This window comes from Monodelphis domestica, chromosome 5 (genome assembly GCF_027887165.1).
Source record: "Monodelphis domestica isolate mMonDom1 chromosome 5, mMonDom1.pri, whole genome shotgun sequence".
Classification (NCBI taxonomy): Eukaryota; Metazoa; Chordata; class Mammalia; order Didelphimorphia; family Didelphidae; genus Monodelphis; species Monodelphis domestica.
This window is the reverse complement of record NC_077231.1, coordinates 86,427,331-86,443,730: the sequence shown is the minus strand read 5'-3', so window position 1 is coordinate 86,443,730 and position 16,400 is coordinate 86,427,331. Positions and strand designations below refer to the sequence as shown.

Here is a 16,400-nt window from a genome sequence, read left to right as displayed (position 1 = left end):
AAAGCTGGGGACTTTGGGTTTGTTATAAACTGTCTTGATGAGATCATTTATGCCAAGTCTATTCCACTGATCCTCCTTTCTGTCTCTTAGCCAGTAGCAAATTGTTTTGATAACCACTGCTTTATAGTATAGTTTGAGATCTGGGACTGCAAGTCCTCCTTCCTTTGCATTTTCTTTTCATGATTTCCCTGCATCTTTTGTTCTTCCAAATGAAATTAGTTATGTTTTTTTCTAATTCAGTATAGAAGTTTTTGGTAGTTCAATGGGTATGGCACTAAATAAGTGCCATAAATGCCAAATTAATTTGGGTAGGATTGTCATTTTTATTATGTTAGTTCATCCCACCCATTAGCAATCAAAGTTTTTCCAAGTGTTTAGATCGAGTTTTAACTTTGTGGAAAGTGTTTCGTAGTTGTGTTCATAGAGTTCCTGTGTTTGTCTAATTACACAAATTTATAAAGAGCTAAACCAATCATACAAAAAATCAAGCCATTCTCCAATTGATAAATGGGCAAGGGATATGAATAGGCAGTTCTCAGCCAAAGAAATCAAAACTATTAATAAACACATGAAAAAGTGCTTTAAATCTCTAATAATCAGAGAAATGCAAATCAAAACAACTCTCAAGGTATCACCTCACACCTAGCAGATTGGCTAACATGACAGCTGGAGGAGGTGTTGGCAAAGAATGGATATTATTGCATTGCTGGTGAAGTTGTGAATTGATCCAACCATTCTGGAGTGCAATTTGGAACTATGCCCACAAAGGGCACTTTCTGCCCTTGGATCCACCCATAGCACTGCTGTGTTTGTATCCCAAAGTGATAATAAGGAAAAAGGCTTGTACAAGAATATTCATAGCAGCGCTCTTTGTGGTGGCCAAAATTGGAAAATGAGGGGATGCCCTTCAATTGGGGAATGGCTGAAGAAATTATGGCATATGTTGGTGATGGAATACTATTGTGCTCAAAGGAATAACAATAAAGTTGAAGAATTCCATGGGGACTGGAACAACTTCCAGGAATTGATGCAGAATGAGAGGAGCAGAAACAGGAAAATATTGTACACAGAGCCTGACACTGTGGTACAATCAAATGTAATGGACTACTCCATTAGTGTCAATTCAATGGCCCTGAACAACTCTGAGGAACCTACGAGGAAAACCAGTATCCAGATTCAGAGGAAACACTGTGGGAGTAAAAACACGAAAGAAAAAGAACTGCTTTAAATACATGGGTCGAAGGGATATGGTTGGGGATGTAGAATCTAAATGAACATCCTAATGCAAACAAGGACATGGAAATAAGTTCTGATCAAGGACACAAGTAATACCGAATGAAATTGCAATTCGGCTGCTGGAAAAGGGTGGTTGGAGGGAGGGAGGGAAATAAAGTGAGTATTGCAACAACAAAAAAATTGAATTAAATAAAAAAAAAGAAAACCATTGGCCAACATTACTGAATGAAGATCATAGAGGACGGGCACAAGTCTCCCTGAAATACTTGAAGATGCCTTCTTTGTACCAGGGTTACCAAGACCACAAGGTTTAACTAAATATTGAATGAGAAGGGGATGGGGTAACCTGCTTTCCACGTCCTATTGGATTAATTTTTACCCTTTTGAACAATTTGTATATGGTTTGAGTAGCAAAATAATCCACATAGATATATGAAGTAAAGAAGGGCTCTACATTGGCCATTTCTAACAGTACACTTCATTCTGAACCCCCCAAACCCATTTCCCCTCTTCCCTATTCCCCTCCTTCCAAAAGGAGGTCAAAATATAGAGAAATTAATAAATTGAAAACTCACCTTTTGTGGAGGGGGGTGGCATCTGAGGGTTATACCCTATAGTTGGGAAGGGGAGAAGAAAAAGAGGAGGAAGAAATTCAGAGGGAAGGAGAGAAGGAGAGATTCGGGGGAGGGAAGAGAAGAAGGGAGGGAAAGTAGGCAGGGAAACGGAGTTCAAAGGAGGGGAGAGGAGAGGAGAAGGGGACAAAATGGAAGAGAATTGGACAGAAGGGAAGTGAAGACAAGAGGAGAGGGGAAATACAGAAAAGAGAAGAATAAAAAAAGGGAGAAAAGATGAAGGAGAAATGAAATGAGGAGGAAAAGTAATGGTTGAGGGAAGAGGAGAGAGAGGAGCAGGGAGGATGGGAGAGAGTAAACATTAATGTTTCAGTAGGGTATCTGGGCAAACATTGAAGGAAGCAATGGAGAGATGTTCTGGGGCCCACAGGGTTGGTAAAATGGCACTTTATCATTCAAGGCACCACCTCAATCAAGAGGAACGGAGATTGATGGCATACATCTTTGTTAAAGGAGCCTAAGAAAAATCCAGCCACTTATGATCTTTAGAAGTAAACCCCCATATCTCTATATTTTGTCACCACTTTGAGGGCCAGCATCCCAGGAGGGATAGAAAAAAAAACATGAAAATAAGGGTGGTCTAAAAAGGTAAGAAGAATTTGGGGTAGGTGGGTTGTTTTCTGGAAATGGAAACACCTAGAGAAATAAAAATGTATGTCCCAATTTGGGCTACTCACCATCCACATAGAGGCTTTTCTTATCTAGAATATAATGTCCAAGCCTTGTTATTCCATTAGTCTCTTGACTCAGCTCTTGGTAAATCTTCTTCTTGTCCAAGACGGGGACAGAGAAAACTTCCTTATAAAAACATATAACCTCCACTCCTGTTGCTGCCCCATTTTTCATAGACCTAGAAATTGATGATTTAGACAAGAGATATCAAACATGGCCCTTCCTGAAAATCACTTGAACAAGACTATAGTGTAGTACTGTTCCTCTATAATTTTAATGTGTTGATGATGGAATATATAAATATGCATAATTTTCTGAGTCAACATGCAGGGGACAGGGATGTTGTTTCCTTTTGAGTTTGACACCTTTGGTTTAATTAATGAAATTTAATTATTCAGAAAACACTCTTGAAAGAAGTGACCCACTTTGAACAATGATTTGGAGAGAATAATAGTTTGAGAGTTGAAAAGGACATTGGAAGGCATCAAAACCAACCGTATCATTTTAAAGATGAAGGAATTGAGGCTAAGACAAATGATGTGACTTGCTGAGGGTCACACAGCTGCTAAGAGTCTCAGAGAGAATTTGAACTAAGGTCTTCCTGATTGCAAGGTCAGCACTCTGATCTGCTGCAATGAATTTGGCAGTGCTGTGTAAATTCACTCACATCTATGTTTACAAGTGTGTATGGGATCAGATTATTTTCAGTAGTTTCTTTAGAGTAGTAGAAAGACCACTGGATTTAAAATCAAATGGCCTGTGTTCAAATTCTGGATCTGACAGTATCTTTGATCTTGGAAAAGTCACTGGAATCTCTTTGGGTCTTCATTTTTTCATCTGTAAATGAAGAGAGTGGTCCATATGGCCTCTACTATCTCTTTAAGCTTCCATTCTATAATCCTATGATTCTAGAGACAGTGAATGTTGATATGTTCTAATGAATTATTTTCTAAGCACTCTATTGGTGCCTCCTATGTTATTTCTTTCACATGGAGTTATAAAGTTCAAGTGATTAAAGTTACAACCTTGTCTTTGGAAGACTTGTGGAAAAAGAAGTTTTTCTCCACCAGGGAAAAGGTAGAAGGTGCCCACAATATTTCTAATGGCTTGTTGGTTGGGGGGGTGGGGTGGTGGTGGTGAATCCATTACAGCTTGTGAAAGAAGGAATTGCTATTGGGAAGCAGCAGCAGCCTGTGTGTGATCTTTGTCAAATGGGAATGTTATGGTCCCTGCTATTTGAGCTCATGGCTTTCAAGATTCTCACCTCAGCAAGGTCACATTGCATCCACAATACTGAGAGCCAAGGCTGCTTCTTTCAAACAATACCTTGAACTGGAAACAAAAAGAGAGAAGGGAACTTCTGAGTACCTGGCTAGAGGAAGTCTGTATATCCAGGGATGAGGAAGGAAGCATGGATGCAAGGAGGAAGAGGAGTGTGGAGGGGAAGAGTCTCACCATGCGCTGCAGGAAACATTCAGGAAGACGGAATGTGCTGGAATCCCTTTGAGCCATCTTGGTTGTATAAAACATGTTGGTGATGGTGAAGTTAAGGATGAAGCTCTTCCAGTTGTATCTCCCTGCTGCTGTACAGAAGGGAAAGATACCCAATTGTCTGAGCCTTACAAATGTTATTCAAATGAGAGAAAATGCTTTGTAAATCTTAAAGATCTCTCTAAATGCTAGTTATTGTGGTGACCATTATCATGATCATGACCATTATTCTAGGTGGCACTATTCTAGTCCTTCCTCAGAGGAAAACTGAGGATACCTCTACTATACTTTTTTCTGGCAGTATTAAAAATTGTGGACTTGGGAGTCAGAAGACCTGGATTCAATTCATGGTTCTGCCATATCCTATGTTTTTGCTTTTAGTTTCCTCACACGTAAAATGAGGAGGTTAATCCAGTTTCAAGAGTAAGAACTCATTACTTAACAAAAATTGCTTGTAATACTGAAAATTAGTCCAGGAGAACTAGGGATAGACCGATATTCTTGCTTGACATAACAAAGTAAACTCAAATGGGTATATGAGCAAGCTACCTAAAAGTTGATGTAAAAAAATGAGTTATCAGGAAAATTGGATCTTTCATTTTAATGGACAGAGGGACAGTTCATGTGCACATGAGGGATAGATAGGACAGCAAGATAAGATGGAGAGTGTTGCTAACTTAAAATTGGGTTTTCCTCCAGAACAAGACCAATGTAGGTAAAATGAGAAGGGAATTGGCTAACTGGAGAGAAAAAATCTTTGCTTCATATTCTTCTGATAAGGGTCTCATTTCCAATTTCCAATAATTCAAATGTATAAGAATAGAAGCCAAGGGCAGAGTCTCACCAAGTTGGTGGAGAAGATACACATCCCCCATCTGATCTCTATCAAATTACCACCCCAAAACCTGATACAATGTCCTAAAGTGAATTCTGGAGGAGTATATCACAAAAAAAGAGAAACAAATCATTTTCCAGCACAAAACGACTTTGAAGACCTGCAGGACAGATGATGTGTACAGAGGTGGAGGTGGAAGTAAAGCAGTGTACCAGGCCAGACCCCATCATGCCAAAATGACTTGTCCACAACTGAAGCAACAGGAAAGGCTTCTGGAGCATTCATCCCCAGTCAATAAGGGGTTGAGGGATCAGAGAGTGGCTCAGAAAGAGATTACAGGAATCCCTTTGCTGACAGTGAAGGCAATTCTCCTGCTGCATTGTTCATATTCAGAAAGGGACCCTAATCTGTGGGGGAGATCTCAAGGTGGAGGAGTGCGAGCAGACAGGAGTACTTGTAGCCACGGGGGTGGGGGGTGGCAGCAGACTCTCCCTGGTTACATTTCAAAGTGGGGGGAAATGGCTGTGGTTACTCAGAAACCAGAATTTAGATCAGAAGGCCATTAAAAACACCTTTGTTTGCATGATACCACATTTGAAGAACTGAAAGAAGATAGATCCCCAGAGAGTATACTGTAGCTGCACAAAGAATCTGAAACTGAGAACAGCGCTCCATTCACCACAGGTACAGATTCCAAGTTTAACTGTCTCTTTTTATTTTTTATATTTAATTTAATTAGTTAATTTAGAATATTTTTCCCTGGTTACATGAATCACGTTCTTTCCCTCACCTCCCTCACTCCACCCCCTTACCCCCCCACCCCACGCCCCGGAGCCAGTGTGAAATTCCACTGGGTTTTATAGGTGTCCTTGATCAAAATCTATTTCCATATTATTGATGTTTATAATACTAGGGTGATAATTTAGAGTCTACATCCCCAATCATATCCCCAGTGACCCATATGGTCAAATAATTGTTTTGCTTCTGTGTTTCTGCTCCCAGAGTTTTTCCTCTGAATGTGCATAGTGTTTTTTTCTAATAAATCCCTCCGAATTGTTCTAGATCATTTCATTGCGACTAATAGAGTGGTCCATTATATTTGATTTTACCACAGTGTATCAGTCTCCTGGTTCTGTACAATGTTCTCCTGGTTCTGTTCCCATCCCTCTACATCAATCCTGGAGGCTGTACCAGTTCACATGGAATTCCTCCAGTTCACTATACCTTTGAGCACAATAGCTCATCTTCTTTGCCTTGTTTTCCAGCTGAATAATTTTGGCTTTCAAGACACTGTTTTCTGTTTCCAGATGACTTATCTTGCTATTAAAATTGTCATCAGCCTCTCTTAATTGTGTTTTGAATTGCATTTTGAGTTCTTCCAAAGCCTGTATCCAATTCGCTGGGATTTCTGATTTATCGATTGTTGATCCCTCCCCCTCTGCTCCATTCGCTGTGTAGAAGCTGTCTACTGTAATTTCTTTCTTCTTTTTCTGTTCTTTGCTCATATTCACCCCTTCTTTGCTCCCTATATTTGTCTGTGATCTTGATCCTCTCATTTTGGGGGGATTTTGGGGCTTCTGTCAGTCTCCCCTTTTGGAGCTGTGACAGAAGATCTCTTGGTGCAGTCTGTTGGGGAGGGTTGTTGGGGGTTTGAGCTTCCCTGTCCTCTGGAGGGTTTTGATTGGATTAAAGTCCAGCAGTCAATGAGGAAGGGGTGTGGAGCCTGGAATTCCCTGAATTCTGAAGACTTTTGATGGGATTAAGTTCAGATTAGTTGGGCTGGTTGTGCTCTGAGGCCAACACCTCCTGTAAGGCTGGAGCAAATATGGAGGATCTCCACAGCTCTGGCCAGGCTGCCAGCTGCCAGTTCCCTCTCTAGCTCCTTCTCTGCTGTCTGTTCATATATTAAGAAATTAAGAAGGGCAGAGGGTCAATGAATTGGGCATGCAAATTAAAAAAACTAGAAAAGCAAACAAATTAAAAATCCTCAGATGAAGACTAAATTCGAGATCCAAAAAATCAAAGCAGAAATTAATAAAATTGAAAGTCAAAGAACTATTGATTTAATAAATAAGACTAGAAGCTGGTACTTTGAAAAAAACTAATAAAATATGCAAAGTACTAGTCAGTCTAATTAAAAAAAAGGAAAGAAAAAAACCAAATTGACAGTATCCAATATGAAAAGGGAGACCTCACCACAAATGAAGAGGGGAGGGAGGGAAATAATGTGATTACTGTAACCAAGGACTAATGTTCTAAATTGACTAAATAAACTTATTCAAATGGGGGGGGGGGATCACAATAGACAAAGTGGTAAAAGTTGCATAAAAATTCAAAGAAGAGAACTCTTTTGAAAAGCAGAATTGGCTATATGGAACAAGATATACAAAAATGCACTGAAGAAGAACTTCTAGAAAGGCAAAATTGGAGCTATATAAAAAAGTGGCATAAGAACTCACTGATGAAAACAACACTTTAATTTCTTTGTATTTTCAAAAAGAATAATATCCTAGATAATTTAGCAAAAGAAATAAAAGATCTGACACTTAAGTTAAAAACTAATGAAGTGCAAGATTAAGTAGTGGAGTATTACAGACCACCTAGAATAGCATATTATAAATTCTAGAGATGTAGACGAACCCTTCACTGCTATTTTGTAATAGACCTGGTCACCTAATGAAAGTCTGTCATTTTAAGGGACAGGTTTTTAGACGGAATTCAAGAAATTATAATGGGGGAAAGCAAGGCAACAGATTTGATGGGTTCAATGGTTGTGGAAACTTTGGTTTTAAAAATGGGTTTAGCACTGGGTATTATAGTGGGTATCTGTATGCAAAACCTAATTACTCCAACCACTATGATGATAGATATTTCAATGGGTCAGCACAAGCCCCAGACTTAAGGGCAAAGCAAGATTTTATCAAAGTGGGTACACATCCTATATACTCAAAAGTTGTTGGTGATGTTTACAGAAAATTAGCAGGATCAAGAGCAATGCTACAAATCAGGAGCAGGAAATCCTGCAGGGCAGAAGAGCAAAATTCATGAACTCTGGAGAAGTGACAGGCAGTTTCTTCTTCTGGGAGGTACTGTTAAGCAGCCAGGAGAGTAATCTCTGTCTGGATTTTCTGGGGAAGACCTAGAGAGCCCTATATTCTCTATCCTGTGACTTTTTTGTGATTGTGTCTATCCCAGTGAATCCTACTGCTGCTGAGAATGATTTCCAACAGAGCTATAAAAGACTGAAAAAGACTACTGTCAGTGAGATCCTTCCTTTGAACCTTCTTCTGTTACCTTCAATTTCCTTCCCATTTTATATATTAAGTAACGGTGGTTAATTTAACTAGTTGTAGGAAGTAGATTTATAGGTAGAAATGTATAAGATACTATCAATTTACAAGGTGATTTTGATTATAGATAGTTTATTTTAAGGGAAGGGGATTGGGATATGATCTATAATTTTAATAGCTTGTATGTATATATATATATATATACATATATATATTATTTTAGGTTACTTATTTCATTGAGAACCCCACAAAAGATGTAAATGCAGAAGGGACAACATGGGGCAGCTGCATTAAGAAGCGGTGCAGAGTGAACTACAGTTGAAAATATTGTGGATGAATACAAAATAAAATCACATATGAAACATAGAAATTAGTGAATTGGCAAAATGATATAAAGGAAGTGAATGAATAAATAGTGAGTGGAGGACAGGAACAAGAATTTAGTTTTCCTGATCCTGCTGCATTAGCAGCAATTTTAGCAGTGCATTCCCCTTGGAATAGCACAGAATCCCATGTTACCCTCAAGTTGTGAGGCCATTTATGTTTGCCTACTTGACACTGGCGCTGCAAAATCTATCTCACAAAAATCCCCAGATGAGTGTGAAGCAGTGGGAACAAAAGAAGTTGTGGGAATGAAAGGAAAACCCCAAGTTGTAAAAAATGGCAACCAAGAAAGGTGTCATTGGAACCTCTTAGATTGAAACATTCCGTTTTGCTCATGCCATATTCCCCATTGAATTTAGTGGGTCCAGACCTTTTATATAAGCTCAGGGAAATTATAGTATGTACCCCTACTGGAGATATTTCACTAGAACTACCTGAAAAATCCCTAAATTTTTTCTAGTGTTGTTTCTAGATGCAATAGATTCAGAGGATAAAGGAAATCACATCAATGAAATTTCACCCGATATCCCTGAAAGTTTGTGGGCCACCAGTTCTATAGATGTAGGGTAATTGAAATCAGCAGTCCCTGTTAAGATAATAACTAAAGAAGGTTCACCACAAGAAATCCCACAATACCCACTAAGCAAAGAAGCAATTGATGACATAACCCCATAATAGAGTCCCGATTACAGCGAGGTATTACTATTACCCTGTATCTCCAAATACAACACCCCCATATTACCTGTGAAAAAGCCTAAGTTAGATGCAAATGGCAATGTGGTCTATATATTTGTTCAAGATCTGAGAGTAGTCAATGACCATATGATAAAAAACCACTGTGTTGTACCAAGTCCTGCAATGATCGTTTATGCAATTCCCACTCATGCAAAATGTTTCACAGTAGTTGATTTATGTACTGCAGTTGTCTCCATCCCAATACACAAGGAATCCCATAATATTGTTGCATTCATGTGAAAAGGAATCCAGCTGACCTCTTGCTGCCTGCCCTAACGGTTCTGTGAAAGTTCGTTATTATTTTCCCAAATTTTGATAGACCTTACAAACATGCACTATAAGGAAAGTAGATTGATATATTTTGTGCATGACTTGCTTCTAATCTCACCAACAGCCAGAGCATATCAGCTTGATAGTTAAACACCTTTTGGTAGTATTATACAAGAAGGAACACAAAATATCAAAATTGAAAGTACAATGGCTTTTGTCCAATGTGGAATATCTTGGGTTTCTGTTATCTGAGACGACAAGAAACATTTCCCCCCAAAGAAGACAGCAAACATACAGAACTCGAGTCCACCTAAGACCAAATGACTGCTCAAGGTGATCATAGGTACCATGGGATTTTGCAGACAGTAGATCCCTGGATATAAACCTCTGACACTTTTAATAAGACATACTGAGACAGAGCCACTGAAATTAAAACCAGAGAATTTGTAAGTGATTACAAAGCTGAAAAAGGGAATTTTATCAGCCTCAGCTCTAGGTATCCCTGATTATCCCAAGACATTCACACTCTGTGTATGAGCATAAGGGTGTAGCTTCAGGTGTTTTGACACAGAGTTTGGGACAGCATCACTGACCTGTAGCTTATTACTCTGGCCAAGTATATCCCATAGCTGCAGGTGCTCAGCCACGAATTGGAGTGTGGCAGAGACAGCAATGCTAATTACCAAAGATGCAGACCTGGTGCTAGGATGCCTACTCAGAATTATTTTGTCCACATGAACTCAAACACTCATGTTTTATAAAACACAGCACACAAAATCACATCATTATCCCAATACATGCAGAAAAAGTCTTTGACAAAATACAATACCCATTTCTACTTAAAAAAGTCACTAGTACATAAAGGAATAGAAGGGACTTTCCTCAAAATAATAAACAGTATTTGTTTATAACCATCAACAGGTATCATCTGAAATTGGGATAAGTTATGAGCCTTCCCAATAAATTTAGGAGTGAAGCAGGGATGCCCATCATCACCACCATTTTTTAATATCATATTAGAAAGTGCTAGCTGCATCAATTAGAGGAGAAAAAAGAAGTAAAAAGGAGTAGGCTGTGAGGAAACTAAATTATCACTCTTTGCAAATGTTATGAGGGTATACTTAGAGAACCCAAGAAAATCAATTAAAAACCCAGTGGAAATGATAATTTTAGTAAAGTTGCAGGATACGAAATAAAGCACATAAATCATCATCATTTCTTTTTATATCAAAAAATTCAGCAGTAAGAATTAGAAAGAGAAATTCTATTAAAAATCACTCTAGGACTTCTGGGTAAACATGGCTGCAATCGGGACGTGAATCACTTCCTCTCCCTGGCTCCTAACACAATAGACTACCTCAAAGAGCATAAAAATCACCTTTGGAAGAATGGAGGAACTCTCCAGTATCCCACAGAAAGCAAGGTACATGGGGTTTGAACATTTCCACACTATAAGAAGGAGGATAAGCTTGCACAAAAATGTGAACTGAGCTGCCCCCCCCATATCCCCCACCAAACCAGAGTACGGTATCAAAGTGCTCATTGGGACAATGAGTGAGTGAGGAATGTCTCTGTATGGGGGGGGGGCACACCAGGGTCCTTGGGATCTAAAGACTGCTAGGAAATGACATCTCAGGGTGGTTTCACGGGAGAATCCTGCACTGAGTAAAGGGGTGGCCACGCTGAACACAGGGGTGGTTGCGCTGAGCATAGGGGCCTGTGCTCTAAGAAACCTCAGAGGCTGGGAAGAACTAGTCTGAGGCAACCTAAATTCACAGAAAACCTGCCCATACCACCCAGACCCCAAACCAAAAAGGAAAGGGGAATAAAACCACCAAAGAAATGGCTCACACGGCCCAAAATCAAGCCTCCAAGAAGAACGGGGAAAAAATGACTATTGAAAACTTTTATGGCGGGAGTACCCAAGGAAAAGAAGAGAAAGAGTATGAAATCCAAACAAAATCAAAGCATGCCTCCCAAAATGGAAACTATCCACAAGCTCTGGAAGAACTCAAATTGGAGCTTATCCAAAACACGGAAACCTTCTGGAAAGAAAAATGGGAGAAAGAGATCAGCAGTATGATAGAGAAGACTTCACAATCAGAGAAAGAGCTGGAAGCATCTAATAGAAGGGCAGACAAAGCTGGAAAGCAAAAATCAGTCCCTAAGGACCAGAATTAAGCTACTGGAAGACAGTGAGCTTGAAAAACAGCAAGAATTAATGAAACAAAGCAAAAAAAAAATTAATTAATTAAAAGAAGACATAAAATACCTCACTGAAAAGGTTACAGACCAGGAAAACAGAGGAAGAAGAGACAACATGAGAATTATTGGTCTACCTGAAAAACCAGAGATAAACAAAAACCTAGATGCTATACTACAGGAGATTATAGAAGAAAATTTCCCACATGTTCTGGTGCAAGTGGGCAAAATAGAAATAGAAAGGGATCATAGAACACCCTCTATACCAAATCCCCACAAGACAACCCCCAGGAATGTAATCGCCAAATTCAAGAGCTTCCAAGAAAAGGAGAAAATCCTACAAGAAGCCAAGAAGAGGAGCTTCAGATATAGAGGGACCCCAATAAGGATCACACGTGACTTAGCGGCTAACACACTAAGAGACTGCAAAGAATGGAACAAGATATTTAGAAAGGCAAGAGAGCTGGGTCTCCAACCGGGAATCGACTACCCATCAAAACTGACTAAATACTTCCAGGGGAAAGTATGGGCATTCAACAATATAGAAGATTTCCAAGTATTTGCTAAGAAAAGACCAGAACTTAGTGGAAAATTTGATATCCAATCACAGAAAGCAAGAGAAACATGAAAAGGTAAATATGAAAGAAAGGGAAAAGGAGAAAAACCTCATCTTTTTCTTTAAGTCAAACTCTCTTCTATAAGGACTACACTTACATCAAATTATATATATTAATATGTGGGGAGAAGGTATTGTGTAACTCTTAAAAATTGTATGCATCATAAGAGTAGTTAGAAGAATCATGCATAGGGAAAAATTGGGGCATCAAGAAGATTTGGTGAAAGGGGGGGGCAAAGTAAGAAAAAGGGAGGGGGAATCATCAATAATACTAAGATACATTAATATACAAAAAAATGGTGGGGGGGACCTAAATAGAATAATCTTTCCCATACAAAGATACACATGGGAAGGGGAGGGGAGGAAGTCTCATATGAGAAGGAGAGGAAGAGAGCGTAAAGTGGTATTAAGTGAACCTTACTCTCAGTGAAATCAACTCTGAGAGGGAAGAACAACTAGATCCAGTGGGATCCAGAAATCTATCTTATCCAACAAAGTAAGAAAGAAAGGAAAATTAAGGAGGGGGAGGGGGAAGGGAGTATAAAAAGGAGGGAAAGAGAAGGGGTAGGGGAAGGGAGCATAAAAAGGGAGGGGCTAGAAAGGGGAGCATATCAAGGGAGGTGACTATGGGGACTGACCTAAAGTAAATCACTCGTTCAAAAGGATATAGCTAAAGAAGAAAGGTCAGAACTAGGGGAAGATATCAAAATGCCAGGGAATCCACAAGTGACAATCATAACTTTGAACATGAATGGGATGAACTCACCCATAAAACATAGACAAATAGCACATTGGATTGGAACCCAAAACCCTACCATATGTTGTCTTCAAGAAACACATATGAGGCGGGTTGATACTCACAAGGTTAGAATTAAAGGATGGAGTAAGACCTTTTGAGACTCAACTGATAGAAAGAAGGCAGGAGTTGCAATCATGATATCTGACAAAGCCAAAGCACAAATAGACCTGATCAAAAGGCGTAGGGAAGGTAAATATATTCTGTTAAAAGGGAGTATAGACAATGAGGAAATATCACTAATCAACACATATGCACCAAATGGTATAGCATCCAAATTTCTAATGGAGAAACTAGGAGAATTGAAGGAGAAAATAGACAGTAAAACCATATTTGTGGGAGACTTGAACCAAACACTATAAAATTTAGATAAATCAAACCAAAAAATGAATAAATAAGAGGTAAAAGATGTGAATGAAATCCTAGGAAAATTAGAGTTAGTAGATTTATGGAAAAAAATAAATACGGACAAAAAGGAATACACCTTCTTCTCAGCACCACATGGCACATTCACAAAAATGGATCATAGGTCACAGAAACATGGCACTCAAATGCAGAAAAGCAGAAATAATAAATGCAACCTTTTCATATCATAAAGCAATAAAAAGATTGATCAGTAAGTGTACATGGAGACCCAAATCAAAAATTAATTGGAAATTAAATAATATGATACTCTAAAATCTGTTAGAGAAGAAATCATAGAAACAATTAATAATTTCATTGAGGAAAATGACAATGGTGAGACATCCTTTCAAACCTTATGGGATGCAGCCAAAGCAGTACTTAGAGGAAAATTTATATCCTTGAGTGCATATATTAACAAATTGGGGAGGGCAGAGATAAATGAATTGGAAATGCAAATCAAAAAACTTGAGAGCAAACAAATTAAAAACCCCCAGAAGAAAACCAAACTAGAAATCCTAAAAATTAAGGGAGAAATTAATAAAATCGAAAGTGATAGAACTATTGCACTAATAAATAAGACTAGAAGCTGGTACTTTGAAAAAACAGACAAAACAAACAAAGTACTGGTCAATCTAACTAAAAAATGGAAAGAAGAAAGGCAAATTAACAGCATCAAGGATGAAAAGGGGGACCTTACCTCCAATGAAGAGGAAATTAAGGCAATCACTAAAAACTACTTTGCCCAACTATATGGCAATAAATATACCAACCTAGGTGATATGGATGAATATTTACAAAAATATAAATTGCCTAGACTAACAGAAGAAGAAATAGATTTCTTAAATAATCCCATATCAGAAATAGAAATCCAACAGGCAATCAAAGAACTTCCTAAGAAAAAATCCCCAGGGCCTGATGGATTCACCAGTGAATTCTATCAAACATTTAAAGAACAGCTAACTCCAATATTATACAAACTATTTGACATAATAAGCAAAGAGGGAGTTCTACCAAATTCCTTTTATGACACAAACATAGTACTGATTCCAAAGCCAGGCAGGCCAAAAACAGAGGAAGAAAATTATAGACCAATCTCCCTAATGAATATAGATGCAAAAATCTTAAATAGGATACTAGCAAAAAGACTCCAGCAAGTGATCAGAAGAGTCATTCACCGTGATCAAGTAGGATTTATACCAGGGATGCAGGGCTGGTTCAATATTAGGACAACCATCCACATAATTGACCACTTCAACAAGTAAACCAACAAAAGTCACATGATTATTTCAATAGACGCAAAAAAAAGCCTTTGATAAAATACAACACCCATTCCTATTAAAAACACTAGAAAGCATAGGAATAGAAGGGTCTTTCCTAAAAATAATAAACAGTATATATCTAAAACCATCAACTAATATCATCTGCAATGGGGATAAACTAGATGCATTCCCATTAAGATCAGGAGTGAAAGAAGGATGCCCATTATAACCTCTATTATTTGACATTGTACTAGAAACATAGCAGTAGCAATTAGAGAAGAAAAAGTAATTGCAGGCATTAAAACTGGCAATGAGGAGACCAAGTTATCACTCTTTGAGGATGACATGATGGTCTACTTAAAGAATCCTAGAGATTCAACCAAAAAGCTAATCGAAATAATCAACAACTTTAGCAAAGTTGCAGGATACAAAATAAACCCACATAAGTCATCAGCATTTCTACATATTTCCAACACAGCTCAGCAGCAAGAACTAGAAAGAGAAATCCCATTTAAAATCACCTTAGACAAAATAGAATACTTAGGAGTCTATCTCCCGAAACAAACACAGGACCTATATGAACACAACTACCAAACACTCTCCACACAACTAAAACTAGACTTGAGCATTTGGAAAAACATTAACTGCTCATGGGTAGGATGAGCCAATATAATAAAAATGACCATCCTACCCAAAATCATTTATCTATTTAGTGCCATACCCATTGAACTTGCAAATTTTTTTTTTACTGATTTAGAAAAAACTATAACAAATTTCATTTGGAAGAACAAAGGATCAAGGATATCCAAGGAAATAATGAAAAAATACAAAGGAAGGGGGCTTTGCAGTCCCAGATCTCAGACTATATTATGAAGCAGTGGTCATCAAAACAATTTGGTACTGGCTAAGAGACAGAAAGGAGGATCAGTGGAATAGACTCACGGTAAGTGACTTCAGCAGGAATGTATACGACAAATCCAGAGAACCCAGCTTTTGGGACAAAAATCCACTATTTCCTAAAAACTGCTGGGAAAATTGGAAGACAGTGTGGGAAAGATTAAGTTTAGATCAACACCTCACATCCTACACCAAGATAAATTCAAAATGGGTGAATGACTTGAACATAAAGAAGTAAACTATAAAAAAAATTAGGCGAACACAGAATAGTATACCTGTCAGACTTTTGGGAGGGGAAAGATTTTAAAACCAAGCAAGACTTAGAATGAGGCAAAAAATTCAAAATAAGTAATTTAGAATACATCAAATTAAAAAGTTTTTGTACAAACAAAACCAATGTAACTAAAATTGGAAGGAAAGCAACAAATTGGGAAGCAATCTTCATAAAAACCTCTGACAATGGTTTAATTACTCAAATTTACAAAGAGCTAATTCAATTGTACAAAAAATCAAGCCATTCTCCAATTGATAAATAGGCAAGAGACATAAATAGGCAGTTCTCAGCCAATGAAATCAAAACTATTAATAAGCACATGAAAAAGTGCTCTACATCTTTTATAATCAGAGAGATGCAAATCAAAACAACTCTGAGGTATCACCTCACACCTAGCAGATTGGCT

At 38.2% G+C, this 16,400-nt stretch overlaps 1 protein-coding gene across 6 annotated transcripts in view; it reads right to left on the bottom strand.

The window, feature by feature from the left end:
- The window catches only part of LOC100020001 (protein kinase C zeta type-like), a 35,280-nt gene that overhangs the window by 5,072 nt on the left and 13,808 nt on the right, over positions 1–16,400 (bottom strand). For 4 of the 6 annotated variants that reach the window (XM_056798703.1, XM_056798701.1, XM_056798704.1 and 1 more), the window contains 4 exons: positions 3,996–4,120; positions 3,805–3,872; positions 2,546–2,718; positions 1,812–1,847 (listed from right to left, as the gene is read on the bottom strand). In XM_056798703.1, the coding sequence (XP_056654681.1) occupies positions 1,812–1,847; positions 2,546–2,718; positions 3,805–3,872; positions 3,996–4,120 (402 nt within the window). Of the gene's footprint in view, positions 1–1,811; positions 1,848–2,545; positions 2,719–3,804; positions 3,873–3,995; positions 5,615–16,400 lie in introns of those variants that run through there. The other 2 variants (XM_056798706.1, XM_007503290.3) reach the window with 2 other exon arrangements.